Source organism: Euprymna scolopes, chromosome 3, assembly GCF_053919585.1.
Source record: "Euprymna scolopes isolate OS-2025 chromosome 3, ASM5391958v1, whole genome shotgun sequence".
Classification (NCBI taxonomy): Eukaryota; Metazoa; Mollusca; class Cephalopoda; order Sepiida; family Sepiolidae; genus Euprymna; species Euprymna scolopes.
The window spans coordinates 77182746-77203803 of NC_136484.1; the positions used below are offsets into that span (position 1 = coordinate 77182746).

At 36.3% G+C, this 21058-nt stretch overlaps 1 protein-coding gene across 2 annotated transcripts in view; it reads left to right on the top strand.

Moving 5' to 3' along the window:
* The first annotated feature begins 580 nt into the window (after positions 1-580).
* Positions 581-21058, top strand: part of LOC145256368 (HHIP-like protein 2) — a 207643-nt gene continuing 187165 nt past the window's right edge. For both annotated transcript variants that reach the window (XM_080115196.1, XM_080115203.1), the window contains exon 1: positions 581-1401. In XM_080115196.1, coding sequence (XP_079971322.1) covers positions 892-1401 — 510 coding nt within the window. In that variant the 5' untranslated portion in view covers positions 581-891. The remainder of the gene's footprint in view (positions 1402-21058) is intronic.

A 21058-nucleotide genomic window follows, 5' to 3' on the forward strand; every position in this document is an offset into this window, starting at 1 on the left:
AAATAAAACAAAAATAAATAAATAAATAAAATAAAACAAAAACAAATAAAAACAAATAAAACAAATAAAGCAAAAAACAAAAAAAAACAAATAAAACAAAAACAAATAAAACAAAAAACAAAAAACAAATAAAACAAATAAAACGAAAAAAAACACAAATAAAACAACTAAAATAAATAAAACAAAAAAAAACATAAAAAATAAAACAAATAAATCCACCAGAATCTCTTGTTGAAAAGAAATCACTTCGTAATCCTTCGAAATTTGACACGAGTTTGGAAGCATTTAAACGGTGCAATAAAAAAAAATAATAACTTAAAGCATAAACTATTTTTCCCCAAAATTATAGGATTCGGCACAAGGGTTGATATGCCGTAAAACAAAACAACCAAACTAAACCGGGGAGGAAAATATAGTAATAAATAAATTATTAAAAAAAACTGTCTTAGAAGTAAAATAAATAAATAAATAAATAAATAAAATACATTTAGAAGTCTTTGTAATCAATCTGTCATAGAGAAATTGGCTGCGAGCAATCAATCATGAGTTGTAGAAAAAATATGCCAACGTCATTGACGCCTACGCCGATAAAAGCAAAGAAAAAAGGCTGTATGTACTGCGATTCGTTGAGCGGATTTACTCCGCCATTATTTTTACTGTATATTCTTTACAGAGTTATAGAAGCAAAGTATTACCAACAAATGTACATTAATACAGGAAAGATTCTAACAAGTAAAACATCGCCTGGTTCCGTATTCAAAATCATAGCAGCAGAAAGAGAGAAAGAGAAGTGTGAGAGAGAGAAAGAGAGAGAGAGAGAGAAAGAAAGAAAGAAAGAAAGAAAGAAAGAGGGGGAGTGGGAGCGGATTATGTGGGGAAACTTGGAAAAGAATGGCGCTGTCGTTATTTAGTATGTTTACATTCTATTTTCTACCGATGGCTGTAACGCGTGCTTCCCAGCGTTCCTTACATGATATCGGCGGCTCCCCGGAAACAATGCCACCTGAAAACTGCGTCTGTTTGGAACACCTTAAAACCGGCCTCATTAACAACCCGGTTGCCATCGTCCACATTGATGATGATGCGTTCTTGCTTGCGGAGCAGCCGGGTCGAATTTACCTGTATTTCGATGGCGATCCCAATCGAAAACTGGTGCTCGACGTGACAGCCACATCCGCTTTTACTGGACAGCTGATCGACGAGCGGGGCTTGCTGAGTGTCACCATACACCCGGATTTCAAAAACAATCACCGCTTTTATATCTATTACATATCCGGGAAGACACACGAGGCTATTATAAGTGAATTTGTGTTATCGGGGGAACTTCCCCTTGATTTAAACTCTGGACGGAGGATTTTAGCCATTCAACGGCAAATCGATGGACGGGAAAACGGAGGACAGGTAAGATTGTTTTCCTTTTAATTTTCAAGTTCATTATTTGTGTCATTCTTCCTTCAGGTTTGTGCTTATAACAAAATTTACGGTGCTTGTATAAATTATTGATGTTTTAAACCAACATATTTCAGGTAAAAATATTATTACGTGCTAATGTGTCATGTCGAAACTAGAATAAATGCCAAAATTACGAAAAATGATTCAGTGCAAAAATAATTACAAGTAAAAACAGAAATTATCAAGTTTTATTGTATGTTTTAATGTGGAAGAGTTGTGCGACCAATTCATTTTGACAAATTGATTTATCTCCCTTGACTTAACTTGACTTGAATTAAGAGTCCGTCATTTAAACACAAAATATTAGCACGTAATTGTGGATGATCTTTTGTTAAACATACATCTAGCACATTTTCTGTTGAATCATTTTTCGTAATATCTTAAATTTATAATAATTTCGACATGACACGTAAGTACGTAATAATATTTTCCCCTGAAATGTGTTGGTTTAAACATCACTAATCTATACAAGCACCAAATTAACACCTGCCTATCGCTGAGGATTGAATGACAGCAAACCTTCTTACGTGTATCTAAGAGCGTCATTCTCGTTACCATCGATACAGTCTCGATAGTTATTGAATGTTCGCGAATATCTTGGAGAAAGAAAGAATGACAGAGAGGAGCATGTCCCACACCCACCCCACACACCTACTTCTGATGCCAAGTTTCACCTAATTGCTCCCTGACTATTTTTCCTCACTTGCTTTCTTCAGACTTTTGTTAAAATGCACATGATTTCGAATGATGAATTATTTTATTTTGAAGTCTACTTTTTTATTAGATGAGTCTCCAAATATCAAGGCTAAAAACTGCTCGAGGCTTTGGGTAAATGATACATGAGCGGAAGTGAAATAGATTTATGAAACGGACCAAGTTCGAATATTTGTGGAAACGGTTCCTAACAGGTATCTGTTGATACTGGATTTGAAGACGATTATGTTGTAGTCTGTCGCGAAGAAGCACACAAACAGAAATTTGAAGACGATTATGTTGTAGTCTGTCGCGAAGCACACAAACAGAAATTTGAAGACGATTATGTTGTAGTCTGTCGCGAAGCACACAAACAGAAATTTGAAGACGATTATGTTGTAGTCTGTCGCGAAGCACACAAACAGAAATTTGAAGACGATTATGTTGTAGTCTGTCGCGAAGCACACAAACAGAAATTTGAAGACGATTATGTTGTAGTCTATCGCGAAGCACACAAACAGAAATTTGAAGACGATTATGTTGTAGTCTGTCGCGAAGCACACAAACAGAAATTCCTACAATTTTGCGAAGAAGCTGTTGATGGAAATTTTGCTTGACGTTAGGCAAAGATTTTATTTTGTTTTGAATATTCTGTTTGTTTGCTTTTTTTTCTTATTAATAACTGATCGTCTCTGTTAGCATCCTATTAAAATAAAGCTATTTTCGTTATGGCTTTCAAAACGTCCGTAAGGCGAAAAGGAAAAATGTAGGTATTTGCCATCTTAAAAAGTAAAAAAATAATTAATTAATAAATTGTGGATTGATTCTATTTATATTATATTTTATTTGTCATAGATATGCATATAATCAGTATATCTCGATAAAGCATTTTGTTTCTGTGTGTGCCTGTGCACACACAGAAACAAAATGCTTTATAGAGATATACTGTGTGACTTCGTTTTTAATGGACTTTGAAACGGCCGGGCCGATTATTTTTTAATTCAGACAAATGTACTTTATTTGTTCTTACCTTTGTTTCGGAATGCCTCTGACAAGTATCGCAAATCGATAACTGAAAATATCCGATTAAAGAAGAAACAGTCCGATTTTGACCAAAGTTAGCAGCCTTATACAGCCTAACATTACAAGTGCATTTGATAAATTTTATTACTGCACAAGTAGTAAGAAAAAAGAAAACCCTCTATTTGGCTTTTGAAAAGTGAGGGCGAAACCTGGTCGGCAGACTCTACCTCATTATCTATTTTTTTTTTCTTAACCTTCATTAAATATTTTCCCTCAGTCCTTCTTTTTATCATGGATGCAAAAAAGGCTCAGTCTTCCCTTTTTCATAGCTATAATATATATATATATATATATATATATATATATATATATATATATATATATATATATATATAGCTATAATATATATATATATATATATATATATATATATATATATATATATATATATATATATATATATATATATATATATATATATATAACTTGAGTTCCTTCGGGCATACTCGAAACCGAAAGCAAGACTTATGAAGAATTCTTGATGAAATTATTTATTTAAAAAATAGATGACTTAAGTGCACTCAGCTATAATCGAAACCGAAACTAAAACTTCTTCTTTGCGAATTCTTGGTAAAATTATTTATTACAAGAAATGAAAATACATAACAATTAAACGACCTGGATGTAAGCATGACACAGAAAATAACACACACGCTATCCTATTAATATATAGATGATGTTCGAAATTTTGATTGTATTTAACGTTTAATTTTTTAAGTAATTTTGAATGATGTTATAATCTTTATTTATAGTTCTCTGTACGCAAATTAATAAAATAATTAACTCGCATGTGTTATCTATATATATAAAAGCGAAAATGTATGTATGTATGTATGTATGTATGTGTGTGTGTATGTTTGTGTGTCCGCTAAAAACTTTCGACAGACAGAACAAAAATTAACAAACTTGGTATCATATTGAAGCATCACCCTCCGGACGACAAATATCGAAAATTTGACCGAAAAGGACCACTTGAAGTGGGTCAGCTGAACGATTTTCTGCAGTGGGGAGCCAAAAAAGTGGCATTTTAACGTTGAACATTACGTATTTTTAAATCGATTTATAAGTGCCCCCCAAAAAACGTGCCACAACTCTACCACATAAAGTGTACACGGGGCCCGTTTTTTTAGTCACCCTGTATTCAAAAACCGCTGAGTCATGTCACGTGATCTTGACGTCAGCAAGCTGTAATGGCGACGTTTGTATTGTTAGTATCGGACAAATTATTATATAATATCTTACACGTTATGAAAATGTTTCCAACGTGATTAACGGATTAAAAATAGTAAATATACGAGAGTATAACGAAAAATGTCAAGAAAAAATGACAAGGGAGAAAAAAAATTAAGCTTAAAAATATTCACCGAATCGTTATATTTACGCTAAAAAATGAACAGCCATTTTCTTTTTTGTATTATTAACACATGACCTCCTACATCTGTTAAACTGGAGGGGGCGGACGAGGTCGTTTGAATTAGCTAAAATTACTTGTATAATCGGTATTACATTTCTTTCGCTAAACATTTCATGATAAGTAAATGAAAAAAATTACGCTTAAAAATATTTAGCAGTAGACGACCGACGCACAACAAAACAAAAAAAATGGCCATTTTTCTTTTTTATATTAGTTACCCTATGACCTAATTCTTCTTAGCGGGAGGGAGGTGGGAGGCATGATAGGAGTTAGTGGGAGGGGGCCGAAAGATGAAACCGCTTTATTTCTAAGAACACATACTACACTTTGATCTTATTTATATATTTTATTGTTTCAAAAAATTTGAAAATACAATTACGTACAAACAAAAAAAATTTTAACAACAAAATTAGGCACAAGGCCCTATAAGAAATTGGAGAGGGGAAGGATGCAGGGTCTTTTTGACTAAAGTGATTAAAAGTAATAAATGTAGCCTTTGGAGTCTTACTCTTGACTGGCAACATTTACCACAATACCTCATTTACTCTATGGATCTTAATAAATCCTCAGCATTAAGAATCAAAACATATGTACAATTTGTAAAAACTTGTTTGTATGTTTGTGTATGCATTTTTTTTATAACAAATTATATGTGTGTATGTGCATTTGTGTTATGATAATAAAGTTCAATTTTATTTGAAAAATAAAAAGTTCTTGAATCAAGTGTGTAAAATTCGTGGAGTGGGGAAAATACTAGAGAAAAAAGTTCTTTTCAAAAAAAAAATACAAAAAACCTACTGAGTTGTTAGTATTGACTCCCCTGTGTTACTCTAAGTGACTAGACCCCCCCCACACTGTTTTCCAGAGAACCGAAAACAAGCAGGGAGACCCCTATTGGGGATTGGGGAAAAGCCTTAGTGTGAGTGAGCGAAAATAAAGCAACGGGTGGAGAGGGTTGAAAGGTGACCTCTGAGTAGGGGTGTGACCGGGGATGTTCAAAGAACAAACGAGTGGTGTAATAGGGGGTGGGCCGACTCAGAGGTTCTCTAGTACCAAAAAATAAAAACAGGAAACCGATCTCATTTGTACCACCAGTCAAGAGTCTTCTTAAGTTTTTCTTAGCTAAAACCTAAGCGGGATGGGTTCCGAAGGACCCAGCACCCCCCGTGCCATGCTCAAGGAGGGAACACGTATTCAAACTTGGCTCCTCGACGGATGCACAAACTAGTGCTGTGCACCCACCTCTTGTTAAACTCCACTTTGGGCAACCTCCACCAATCGCATCTGATCCTTACTCTAAGCAAATGTTTAAAGTAAACGATCAAATCCCAATCTGAAACAGATGTCCCTTCGCGGATCAATTAAGGCACGTGATCCAGATCACCATACCCGCTACTGCTAGGATCGCCAGGAAAACCATTCTTTCCTCCCTGGGGAACGGCGGCTCAATGCTGTACACGAAATATCCTATGTTGAGATCGAGCGGCCACTCGCCATCGATGCAAGCCATTACCTCTCCGATGTACTCCAATAGGGCCTGGTCCAGCTACAACAAAAAAACGCATGTTCGACTGATTTGAGCCTGTGTTCGTCGCAGCGCAGACACCAGACCCTCGTTTGTTCTTTGTACATGCTGAATTCGTCGAAAAGGAGCAGTGCTTTTCGGGCCAGTCGCCAGGTCAGGGAGAATTCCGAGTTTGTCAGAAAATCCCGACCCGGCGCCCAACTCCATTGGGAGCGGATAACCTCCATCGACCAACCTAACTGCCTACAAAGAGGATCCTTCGCGGTGCCCACCACTAACTCCTGATAAAGTCTCTTTCTAGGCTGTTCGAGGACACTGGTCCCCAGCAAAGCTCTAAGTGCAGTCCGGCATTCGGCAAAGAACTTGGACTCTCCCCTAGGTTTACGACGACCTTCTACCGAGGGGTCAGGTTTGTGATTGGGAAACAAGTTCTCAACCGCAGGGAACCAAGTAGTGTTCTCCTCTAGCGAACGACTCAGGAAAGTCAATCTCTTGGCATTTTTATGACACAAGAGACTGGGCTAACCCAGGCCTCCCTCGCTCTGACGTTGGACACAGACGTCTTTGCACACATAATGCTTACCCTCGTCCGACAGAAGTGAGTCGAGGTGTTTTTGTAAGCGGGTAAGGCGTTGTGCAGGGAGAGGAAGTACAGACAATCGGTAAAGGATGAGCGGAAAGACGTATGTAGCACACGCCTCTGCCTGACCCTTCAAGGACAATTTCCTTCGAATCCAAGTTTTTACCGACGATTTGACCTTGCCATATACTTCCGACCAATTTTTTCCAGCTGAAGTCCTGGTCCAAACCAGACACCGAGAATGCAGACCGGCCCATCGGTTCAGCTGAAGATACCTGGAAGCGAGTTTACCCCGGTCCAGGCCCCCAACCGCAGGCCGACAGACTTGCTGCAGTTGAAGACGGCCCCTGTGACTTCTTCATATCAAGCGAGCGCCTCGACCACTGCTTAAACGTCCGTAGGGCAAGACATGAACACGGTGACGTCATCGGCGAACGCGGAAACCCTGGCTCGTATGCCTCCAGGTAAAGCAATTCCGTGCAGGACTGGTGTAGCCGCCTCGTCCCTTAACTTGCGAAGGAGGTGTTCCAATGCCAGGACATACAAAAGAGGCGACAGCGGACAACACTGACGTACCGACCGGGAGACGGCGAATGACTCCGACAGCTTACCGTTGATCTGCACCGCTACCATCGGTCTATCAGACAGGACAAAGATCCACTTGCGGAAGTCCAGATTAAATCCGGCGGCCTCTAACACAGATCCCAGGAACCGATGGTCGACAAAGATGCGTATTGGATAAAATTGGTGTATATGTACGAGCAAAATACTCAGCGTCGCCATGAATTGTATGACATAGCACTAGCACGACATATATACTAGCTGATTACCCGGCATGGCTTCGGATTGGATAAAATTCATGGAATTTTTCCTAGCAGAACACTCGGCGATGCCTGGAATTGGAAAAAATTGGTTGATATATGCCCAGCGTCGCCCGGGATGGATTACATAGATTGATATCTGTAATAGCAAAATACCCGGCATAGACCAGGATTGGATAAAGTAGGTGTATATGCACTAGCAGAACATTCGGCGTCGCCCGGGATTATATTACATAGGTGGATGTGTAGTAGCAGAATACCAAGCGTCGCCTGGGATTGTATGACATAGGTGAAGTATAGAATTGTGCATTATAGGTCCGATTTGACAATTTTTAGGGTGTGTGCATTATAGGCCGATTTGACAATTTTTAAGGTGCTTGTGCAGTATACGTCCCATTTGACAATTTTGAAGGTGCTTGTGCATTATATGTCCAATTTCAAAAATTTAGAAGGTGCTTGTGCAGTATAGGTCCGAAGTGAAAATTTTGAAGGTGCTTGTGCATTATAGGTCCGATTTGACAATTTTGGAGGTGCTTGTGCTGTATATGTCCGATTTAAAATATTTAGAAGGTGCTTGTGCAGTATATATGTTATAATATGCTAGTGACCTCCCTTGGATGTAGCTTCATTATCATATTCCATTAGATTAATATACAATCATTGTTATAATATCCAAGTGACCTCCCTTGGATGAAGCTTCATTGTCGAATTCCATTAGATTAATGTACAATCATTGTTATAATATGCAAGTGAGCTCCCTTGAGTGTAGCTTCATTGTCGAATTCCGTTAGATTAATATACAATCATTGTTATTATATGCAAGTGACCTCCCTTGGATGTAGCTCCTTTGTCGAATTCCATTACATTAATATACAATCATTGTTATTATATGCAAGTGACCTCCCTTACAATCATTGTTATCATATGCAAGTGAGCTCCCTTGAGTGTAGCTACATTGTCGAATTCCATTAGATTAATATACAATCATTGTTATAATATGTGGTGACCTCTCTTGGATGTAGCTTCATTTTCAAATTCCATTACATTAATATACAATTATTATAATATTCAAGTGACCTCCCTTTGGTGTAGCTTCATTGTCGAATACCATTAGATAAATATACAATCATTGTTATGACATGTGAGTGAACTTCCTTGGGTGTAGCCTCATTGTCGAATTCCATTAAATTAATATAGGTTGTCATAATATGTAAGTGACCTGCCTTGGGTGTAGCGTCATTGTTGAATGCCGTTAACATAATATACAATCATTGTCATAATTTGTTAGTGACCTCCCTTTGATATAGCTTCGTTGTGGAATACCATTAGATTAATATACAATAATTCTCATAATATGCAAGTAACATCAATTGGATGTAGCTTCATTATCGAATACTATTAGATTAATATAAAATAATTGCTATGATATGTAATTTACCTCCCTTGGATGAAGCTTCATCGTCAAATTCTATTAGAATAATACAATCATTATAATATGCAAGTGTATATGGGTGTAGCTTCATTTTCGAATTCCATTAGATTAATATACAATCATTGTTACAATATACAAGTGACCTCCCTTGAGTGTAGCTTCATTGTCGCATTCCATTAGATTAATATACACTCATGTTTATTATATGCAAGTGACCTCCCTTGGGTATAGCTTCATTGTCGAATTCCATTAAATTAATATACAATCATTGTTATAATATGCAAGTGACCTCCCTTGGATGTAGCTTCATTACCATATTCCATTAGATTAATATGCAATCATTGTTATAATATCCAAGTGATCTCCCTTGGAGGAAGCTTCATTGTCGAATTCCATTAAATTAATATACAATCATTGTTTCAATATATGCGTGACATCCTTTGGATGTAGCATCATTGTCGAATTCCATTAGATTGGTTTACAATCATTGTCATAATATGGAAGTGACCTCGTGACCTCCATTGGATGTAGCGTCATTGTTGTATACCATAAGACTAATACACCATAATTGGTATAATATGCAAGTGACCTCCATTGAGTGTAGCTTCATTCTAGATATCTATTATATTAATATACAATTATTGTCATAATATGCAAGTGATCTCCATTGAGTGTAGCTTCATTCTCGAATACCACTTAGAGTAATATACAAAATTTTTCATTATATATAAGTGGCCTCCATTGGATGTAGCTTCATTCTCGAATACAATTAGATTAATAATTAATCATTGTCATAATATGCAAGTGACCTCCATTGAGTGTAGCTTCATTCTAGATATCCATTATATTAATAAATAATTATTGTCATAATATGCAAGTGATCTCCCTTGGATGTAGTTTCATTGTCGCATTCCATTAAATTAATATAGATTGTCATAATATATAAGTGACCTGCCTTGGGTGTAGCGTCATTGTTGAATACCATTAGAATGATATACAATCATTGTCATAATATGTAAGTGACCTCCCTTGTATGTAGCTTCGTTGTGGAATTCCATTAGATTAATATACAATCATTCTCATAATATGCAAGTAACCTCCATTGGATTTAGCTTCATTGTCGAATACCATTAGATTAATATACAATCATTGTTATTATATGCAAGTGACCTCACTTGGATGTAGCTTTATTGTCGAATTCCATTAGATTAATATACAATCATTGTTATTATATGCAAGTGACATCCCTTGGATGTAGCTTAATTGTCGAAATCCATTTAATTAATATACAATCATTGTTATTATATACAAGTGACCGCCCTTCGATGTAGCTTTCTTGTCGAATACCATTAGAATAATATACAATCATTGTTATACTATGCGAGTGACCTCTCTTTAGTGTAGCTACATTGTCGAATTCCATTAGATTAATATACAATTATTTTCATAATATGCAAGTGATCTCCATTGAGTGTAGCTTCATTCTTGAATATCATAAGATTAATATACAATATTTGTCATTATATATAAGTGGCCTCCCTTAGATGTAGCTTCATTCTCGAATACAATTAGAATAATATACAATCATTGTTATAATATGCAAGTGACCTCTCTTGAATGTAGCTTTGTTGTCGAATACAATTAGAATAATATACAATCATTGTTATAATATGCAAGTGACCTCCTTTGGATGTAGCTTCATTTTCGAATACCTTTAGAATAATATACAATCATTGTTATTATATGCAATTGACCTCCCTTGGATGTAGCTCCTTTGTTGAATTCCATTACATTAATATACAATCATTGTTATTATATATCGAATTCCATTAGATTAATATGCAATTATTGTCATAATATGCGAGTCAACTCCCTTGGGTGTAGCCTCATTGTCGAATTCAATTAAATTAATATACAGTCATTATCATAACATGTAATTGACCTCCTTGGGTGTAGCTTCATTGTTGAATACCATCAGAATAATATACAATCACCGTCATAATATGTAAATGAACTCCTTTGGATGTAGCTTCGTTGTGGAATACCATTAGATTAATATAAAATAATTGTTATGATGTGTAAGTTACCTCCCTTGGATGTAGCTTCATTGTCAAATTCTAATAGAATAATACAATCATCATGATATGCAAGTGACCTCAATTGGGTGTAGCTCCATTGTCGAATTCCATTAGATTAATATACAATCATTGTTACAATATGCAAGTGATCTCCCGTTGATGTATAGTCATTGTCGAATTTCATTAGAATAATATACAATCATTGCCATATTATGTAAGTGACCTCCATTGGATGTAGCATCTTTGTAGAATACCATTAGAATAATATAAAATCATTGTTATAATATGCAAGTGATCTCCCTAGAGTGTTGCTTCATTGTCGAATACCATTAGATTAATATACAATTATTGTCATAATATGTAAGTAACCTCCATTGAGTGTAATTTCATTCTAGAATTCCATTATATTAATATATAATTATTGTCACAATTTGCAAGTGATCTCCATTAGATGTAGCTTCATTCTCGAATAACATTAGATTAATATACAATCATTGTTATCATATGCAAGTGATCTCACTTGGATGTAGCGTCACTGTCAGATTGCATTAGAATATTATACAATCATTGTTATAATATGTAAGTGACCTCCCGTGGATGTAGCTTCATTGTTGAATACCTTTAGAATAATATACAGTCATTGTTATAATATGCGATTGACCTCCCTTGGATGTGGCTTCATTGTCGAATTTCATTAGATTAATATATAATCATTGTTATAATATGCGAGTGTCCTCCCTTGAATGTAGCTTCATTGTCGAATACCATTAGATTAATATACAATCATTGTTATAACATGCGAGTGACCTCCCTTTGATGTAACTTAGGTTACATAAGTGGCCTCTATTGGATGTAGTTTCATTTTCAAATACCATTAGATTAATATACAATCATTGTTATAATATGCAAGTGACCTCCCTTGGATGTAGCCTCATTGTCGAATACTATTAGATTAATGTGCAATCAATGTATTATTATGCCAATGAACGCTCTTGGATATGGCTTCATAGCTGGATATTTGTACTGACATAATACCCAGCGTTGCCAGGGATTGTTTTTTTTTTTTTTTTTTTTTTTTTTTACAAAGGCATCACCACATTATCAAGGCCCAGAGGCCACTCAAGGATAAGGGTTAAAGAGTGTACAGTAGAAATTGGTCAATATAGTAATCATTAGTAATGAAAATTTGGTAAATTTAATAACTTATATGGAACGGCTCATCAAGAACTTATTTACTTTTGACTTGAACACAACCATATTGTAGTCAGCCGGAAAGCAGGAAAACGGAAGACAATTCCACAGGCGTGCAGTTCTAAGAAAGAAGCTTTGTTCATGGAATCTACGTTTAGGTTTAGCCACAGATAAAGAGTGGGGGAAATTATTGATAGTGTTTACAGCTAGACGAGTGTTTCTTGTGAAAGTTTGGCGAGGGGGGACCAAAGATTGAAGCTCAGTTGAACACTTTCCATGAAAATAACGATACATCAGAGACAAACTCGCAACATCTCTTCTGTGAGATAGAAGTTGCAAGGAGGAGAAAAGGACATCTCCTACGAGGCTACGAAGTCTATTTTGAACTCTATCAAGGCAGGACAAGTCCTTTCTAGCAGCTCCTGCCCAGATGTGGCAACAGTATTCCATCCTTGGACGTACCTGGCTCTTATATAGGTAGAGAATAGCATCAGCAGTGAGATATCTACTGGATCGATAGAAAGATCCCACCATTTTTCCAGCGGCCTTGGCAACAGATTTGATATACGTGTTCCATTTAAGATCAGGAGTAATGGTCAAGCCCAGAAGCTTGTCAAAACTTGAGGCCTCCTGAAGACGAGAGCCATTCATTTCAATTGATGACAAATGTGGATTAGAATGTTGATGATGTAAAGAGAGAAGCTTGGTTTTAGATGCATTAAACGTAACCAGCCACTCCTTTCCCCATTGTACTACGTGCTCAAGATCAGAGGAGAGAGAATTGGAGAGAACTTGCTCGTTTACTGTCTTAGATGTGGTACCATAAATGGTAGTGTCGTCAGCATAAATGTCTACAAATGATGTAAGGATATGATTTGGAAGATCATTAATGTAGATCAGGAAAAGAGTTGGGCCCAGGATGGATCCCTGAGGGACACCGGCATTAATACTGTGAGCTTCTGATTTTTGCCCCTCAACTACTACTCTTATGAGCCTATCAGAAAGAAATGATTTAATAATTGAGAAGACTTTTCCAGCTATACCATAGCTAGCGATCTTATGAAGTAAACCTTTATGCCATACCCTATCAAAGGCTTTAGATATGTCAAGAGCAATTGCTCTAGAAAGATTGCCACCGTCGAGAGATTTGCTAATCCTATGCGATATAACAGTAATGACATCTGCTGTAGATCTAGCAGAACGGAAACCATATTGAGTGTCACTAAGAAGGTTATTTTTGTTGAGATGTTTGATTACTTCTGTATTTAACACAGATTCTAGCAACTTACTCATGACGCACAGGAGACTTATTGGCCTGTACTGAGAGGGGGATGAGCGATCACCTGAATTCTTAAATACAGGGCATACTGATGAGGTTTTCCAGGGAGATGGGAAACTATTCTCCTTAAGACAACGTTTAAACAGTTTTGTAAGTATGGGCGCTAATTCAGGTTGAAGTTTTTTGAGTACTATAATTGGAATACCATCAGGGCCAGTTGCTTTACTCGAATCAAGGTTTTTGATTAGCTTCGCAACATCACATACAGATATACGTATATCACATAGCGTGTTTTCTGATACAGGAGGAAATATTGGGGGTTGGCGGTCTTGGTCGCAAAGGGTAGAATTTGCTGCAAAGTTCTTGACAAAGAGTTTGGCTTTGTCTGATGCTGACGAGATTACCTCAGGTCCATTGATAATAGTTGGGATGGAGCACACGCTTCTGTTCAGGATTCTGTTTGCTATTTGCCAAAACTGGTGGGAACCAAGCCGCTGCTCAGCTACTTTGGACTTAACAGATTGAGCATACAACTCTCTTGCGTTCCTTATTACTTTCTTACAATGGTTGCTGGCAGTCCTGAAAACGGCTTTAGTTTCCATACATCTATTACGTTTGAAGCAGTGGAAAAAGTGATTTCTGTGCGCAATGGCAGCAGCACATTCTGGAGAGAACCATGGCTGGCTGTTAGGTTTTTTCTGAAACTTTTTAGAGGGTATGAAATGGTCAATACCTACAATTAACCATTCAGTTAGGTCTAATACTATAGAGGACACATCCTTTTCAAACATGGAATGCAGAGGTAGATCAGATATAAATGTACGGAAGCTATCCCAGTCAGCCTTAGTGTATCGATATACTGTACGATGAAGAGGTACATCTGGGGACTTATTACATTTCATTTTTATCTTAATTGATACAACAGAGTGGTCGGAAGATCCAAGAGGCGACAGAACAGAAACTGAACATAGTTCAGGGCAAGTTGTGAGAAAAAGGTCTAGTAGGCTCGCATACTGGCCATCATTATCGGGCACACGGGTAGGTTCCTGAACAATCTGAGTGAGGTCATAGGCAATGGAGAAATCATGACAGAACCTCCCCTCATCATCGGTCTTGTTTGAGTGGGTCAACCATTCAACGTTGTGAACATTGAAGTCTCCACATACGTGAATGTTAGCTGAAGGATAAGTAGAAAGGACTTGGTCAATTTTCTCAGATATGCTTTGAAAGATAGTAACTCCACTGTTGTGGGGGCGATAGAGAGTAAATATAAATGCAGTAGTGTGAGCTAAAGCAACCCGGAAGCACATATAGGGTAAGTTAGGATCTTCCCTGGAGATGTCCCTCCCACATGGAAAGCTATCTTTAATATAGGCACATATTCCATGCCCATGGCGATCTTGGGGGTCAGATTTAGAAGTTAAGTTAGAGTATCCTGAAATTGCAAACTCATCTAGGGAAATAGCCTGTCCAATGCCAGTTTCACTTAAAAATAAAAGGTCTGGTTTAGTCTCCTGTAATTGGGTTTCAACCTCTGGAAGGTTAGAACGAAGACCCCTGATGTTGGAGAAGGAGACATGGTAGTAGGGGTCTACGTTGGAAGTTGGGGAACCGGGTTTAATCGTGTATTTTTTCTTGAAACTTGTCATGATGAAATTTTGGAATTTGTGGACTAGGTCGACAGATTTACTTAGAGCAGGACAGAGAGGGGAAATTAAGAGAGAAAAAGAAACGAAGAATTTTTTTTTTTATTTTTTATTTGTAGTTAATGATAAGGTAAAGCCGTAACAATTACCCACTAGTATGGCATCGAGAGGCCCCACCAGAAGCTACTGCATGGTCCAGAATCCATTCACCAAATGGCAATACAGCAGCCCCAGTACTTTGTATAAGAAAGGTGGATATATGTACTAGCAAAATACCCAACGTTGCCTGGGATTGGATGTAATAGATGGGATGTTTCCTAGGAGAATAACTGGGATCGGATCAGATAGGTGGGTATTTGTGCTAACAGAATACCCCATATAGGAAGATGGTGCGATTATGTCGTAAAATCTTGAAAACTTATTGTCCAAATTAGTAACATATCTAAGAATTATGAAAAATGATGAAATGCGAGTTATTTTTTGGTGTGTTTGTAATGAAATAAAACGCCAGATAATGTCATAAAATAATTATTTTAGCAAAAGGAAAGTATATTACTTGGTTAAATTATAAAAAAACGATTGTCGAAATTAGTAACACATCCAAGAATTATGAAAAGTGATTAAATGTAAGTTATTGGATTGGTGTGTTTATAATGAAATGAACAGCCCAGATATAGTCTTAAAGTTAATATTTTAATAAGAGGGGGTCGACTATGTAGGTGACATTATTAAACATGATTGTAGAAATTAGTAACATATCCAAGAAAAGTGAAAAAGGATGAAATGTGATTTATGTGATTGGTGTGTTTGTAATGAAATTACCAGCACAGACAATGTCTTAAATATATTAATTTAGTAAGAGGAAGGGGATTATGTGGGTTAACTCATGAAAGATATCCAAGAATTATGAAAAATGATGAAATGTTAGTTATTTGATGTGTATGTTTGTAATGAAATAGACACCCTAGACAATGTCGCATGGTTGTTATTTTAGTAAGAGAGGGGCGATTATGTGTGTTAAATCATGGAAAATGATTGTCCAAATTAGTAACATATCCAAGAATTATGAAAAGTGAGAAAATGTGAGTTATTTGATTGGTGTGTTCTCAAATTTATTATTTTAGCAAGATGAGAGGGGATTATTTGGGTTAAATCATGAAAAACGATTGTCGAAATTAGTAACATATCCAAGAACTATGAAAAGTTATTAAATGTAAGTTATTTGATTGGTGTGTTTATAATGAAATAAACAGACCAGATATTGTCTCAAAGTTAGTATTTTAGTAAGAGGGGGTCGATTATGTGGGTTAAATCATAAGCAATGATTGTCGAAATTAGTAACATATCCAAGAATTATGAAAAATGATTAAATGTGAGTTATTTGATTGGTGTGTTCGTAATGAAATAGACAGGCTAGAAGAAGTGTCAAAGTTGTTATTTTTGTAAGAGGAAGAGGATCGTGTCGGTTAAAGAGGGAGGCGATTATTTGGGTTACTTCATTAAAAATAATTGTCGAAATTAGTAACATATCCAAGAATTATGAAAAATGGTAAAATGCGAGTAACTTGATAGGGGTATTTGTAATGAAAAAAACAGCCATACAATGTCTGAAAGTTATTATTTTAGTGATAGGAGGTGGCGATAATGTGGGTTAACTAATGAAAAATTATCGTCGAAATTAGTAACATATCCAAGAATTATGAAAAATGAAGTTTTAGTTATTTGATTGGTGTGTTTATAATGAAATAAACAGCCCAGTCAATGTAGCAAATTTATAATTTTACTAAGAATTGGGCGATTAGATGTGCGCACTCATTAAATTTGATAGTCGAAATTCATAACATATCCAAGAATTATGAAAACTGATGAAATGTGAGGTATTTTATTGATGTATTTCTAATGAAATAAACAGCCTAGAAATGTCTCAAAGGTATTATTTTAGTAAGAGGAGAGGGATTATATCATTGAACTTAGAAAAAAATGACGTTTGAAATTAGCAACATATCCAAAAATTATGAAAAATGATGAAATGTGAGTTATTTGATTGGTGTATTCGTAATGAAGTAGACAGACCAGACAATGTATGGAAGTTATTATTTTAGTAAGAGGTCACAATTACAACATATCCAAGAATTATGAAAAATGATATAATGTGAGTTACTTCTTTGGTGGGTATTTAATGAAATAACCAGCCATACAATGTCTAAAAGTTATTATTTTAGTGATAGAAGGGAGAGATAATGTGGATTTACTCATGAAAAGTGATAGTCGAAATTAGTAACATACATGTATCAAAGTTTTTATTTTAGTAAGAGTGGCGGCGATAATGTAAGTTAAATCATGTGACATGGTTGTTGAAATTAGTAACATATCCAAAAATTATAAAAAATGATGAAATGTGAGTTATTTGGATGATGTGTTTGTAATGAAAAACCAGCCAAGACAATGTCTCAAAGTTATTATTTTAGACAGGTGAGCGATAATGTGGGTTAAATTGTCGAAATTTGTAACAATCCAAGAATTATGAGATTTAACGAGATACGTCCACATATATTCTTACAGATTACCCGGAGTCACCCTGGATTCAATGAGATACATGCAAATGTATGCAAGCAGAATACACGGTCGCCTGGGATGTAATGAGATAGATGCAAATATATACTAGCAGATTACTTGGCGTTGCCTTGGATTGAATTATATTGATTGAAATATATACTAACAGAATACCTTGCGTCACCCAGGATTTAATGAGATTGATTGAGATATATACTAGCAAAACACCCAGCGTTGCCGGGATTCAGTAAAATAGGCGAGAATATATATTAGTAAAATACCTAGCATCGCTTGGGATTTGATAATATAAATGTGTTGTATATTACCCGTCCTTTCATATACATGCTATAAATGACCTACCTTAGGTAAGATACAATTATTTCATATGTGTAATACCCGTCTTATATAGGTAAAATATTCTTTTGTTCGCAATAACAAATAATACATAAACATACAAAATTCCTCTCTCATAAGAATAACAAATATATTACAAAACCAAATTCAATTTTCTCATTGTTTATACGGCCCCGAGCAACGCCGGGTACCCCGCTAGTCTGTATATATAAAAGGCAAAATGCGTGTGTGTGAGTATGTGTGTTTGTATGTCTGCCAGAAACTTTCGACACGGGCCATGGATTTTCACGAGTTCGGTATCATTTTTAAGCTCCACATCTTGGACGACAAATATCGAAAAATTGGGCAAAAACATTCATTCCTTCATCCTTAACGGCTCTCTTTTTTACAGGGAGGGGTGAAAAAAAAATGGTATCTTCATGACAAGATTGCTTTACGCATGCGTCATTACGCGCAAAAGACGTTGTACATTGAATTCGTTTTAAATCTTATAAAAACCGACTTGCTTTCATCCACGCGTCTGTAGCGCGATGGGCTTAGTGACAGCGTCGTTATCTAAATATTTCGGGTTCGATCCCAGTTATCAGATATACTTTTTTTCTCGTTTTTTAAACATTTAATATTGAAACGAAGTTATGTATACCATTTTTTTTTCGCTGTTTTTTTGTTTTTGTTTTTTTTTTTTCTTCCTTTTTTGGGGTTTTTGTTTATCCGATTGTTTTAAAGAAGTTTTACGTCCGTTCGTTCGCTGTTTTATTTGTTTTGTTTTTTTCCGATTTTTTAAAAAAGTTTAAACAGGGTTATTAATTCGCTTATTGTTTGCCCCTCCCCCTTACATACACACCTCCAAACACCCGGGCAACGCTGTCCTTTTTTGGGGGGAGGGGGTTTGTTTTTCTGATTTAAAAAAAGAAGTTTTACGTTCGCAGCCGGTTTTTTTTTCGTTTGTGTTTTTCCGATTTTTTAAGAAGTTCTCCCCCCCCTACCCACACACCCCTAAACACCCGGGAAACGCCGGGTAACCCCCGCTAGTCTATATATATAAAAGCGAAAATGTATTATGTAGGTATGTGTGTTTGTATGTCTGCTAAAAACTTTCGATAGACATAACAAAAACTCACAAATTTGGTCTCATATGAAAGCCCCATCCTTCGTCCGACAAATATCGAAAAATTAGATAAATACGTTAATTTTTTCACCCTGAAATCAGCACTTTTCTACAGGGGGGTCAGCGAAAACCGTCCTCTCATGACGAATTCGCTTTACGCATGCGTCATACGACGTCATAACCTGATTTATTTTAAATATTTGAAAAAGCGACTGAGTTTCGGCGTCGTTGTCTTAGCTCAATTGCTTAGAGCGTGGTTTCATTATCTAAACGTTTTGGGTTCTTATCGTGGTATGAGATGTCTTTTTTTTTCGCTTTTTTAAATTTTGAAATTGAAGCAGGGTTATTTAAGCAATTTTCACGTTCTATGTTTTTTTGGTTTTATTTTCAGCTTTTTTAAAGTAGTTTTAATGTTCGTTTTTCTGCGGGGGTTTTCCATCACATTCGCGTTTTCTTTTGTTTTTGTTTTTCCGATTTTTACATTTAACTTCGTTTGCTTGCCTTACGTTAGTTTTTTCTGTGTTTTTTTTCGATTTTTTATACTTCGCTTATTCTTATGCTTTGATTACCCCCCCCCCGTTCGAGCACACACACCTGTAAACACGCGGGCAACGTCGGGTACCCCCGCTAGTCTATAATATAAATCTCACCTGTCTGTTTAAGTGTATGTAAGAATGTATGTATGTATGTCTCGCAAAAACTTTCGACAGAGGCAACGGATTTTCACGAGATCGGTATAATTTTGAAGCATGATTCTTCGGACGATAAATATCGAAAAATTGGTCAAAAGCATTAATTACTTCATCCTCAGCTGGGCACTTTTCTAAATGGAGGGGGCGCTTTTTTGCCGGTATTTCCGAAAGTTATGGTATCTTTTCGATTGTCTAACCTTAATTTAAACCTACGTCACTTCCGGTTTAGCGATGGGCGCAACAGCTAACGCGTCAGTTGTTTTTTTTTTGGGGGGGGTCACTTTCTTTTCCTCCTTTGCGGTACGGGTTCAAGCCTGCCTGCCTACTAAATTTTTTTTTTTTTTTTGCTTAACACACACCTCCAAACACCCGGGCAACGCCGGGCACCTAGGCTAGTTGCAATGCAAAGCGATAAATTATACTACAATCAGCATCTTCGGGACAAGATCAAGGTGTAGTATCTGTTCTTCAGATGCTGCAGTGCAGCATCTGAAATTTTTGTACCTTTTCTCCACGTTAAAAAACGACCCTGGTGTCTAACTCTGTCCCGTGGGGAGGCATAGTAAATAGGTACAATCAGCATTTCTTTCGTTCTTAAACAGTGAAGAGAACTCGTCTTACGAAAAACGTAACCTTCCTTCACTTACTGCATCCCTCTCCCGCTTTCTCTCTCTCTCTCTCTCTCTCTCACCTCTTCTCTGACTGTCTGTCTGTCTCTCTCTTTCTCTCTCTCTCTCTCTCTCTCTCTCTCTCTCTCTCTCTCTCTCTCTCTCTCTCTCTCTCTCTCTTCGCAGATATCCCTATGTTCCATACTATGTTTCTTGCATGAATAAATCACCAGAAATTGTTGATGAAAGCATTCCTTAAAACATGTTTACCTCAAACGTGTTTACCTCAAACGTGCTAATGAACGTTTGTGCTTTTTCTTGTGCGTGAGACAAATGAATGGTTCAATAGAATAACATTATCCATCTCATACACATTAAATTGTGTGATTATATGCAAGGAGCCCATTTATGTAGACTTCCTTTACGTGAAACCAATCATGCGACTATTTAATACCTTAATGATCACTAACAATTCGATAAAGTAGTTTTTTAAGACTCAAAGAATTAAAATTAAACCCTGAAAGGTCACGATGTTTTAGGAGAGGTTTA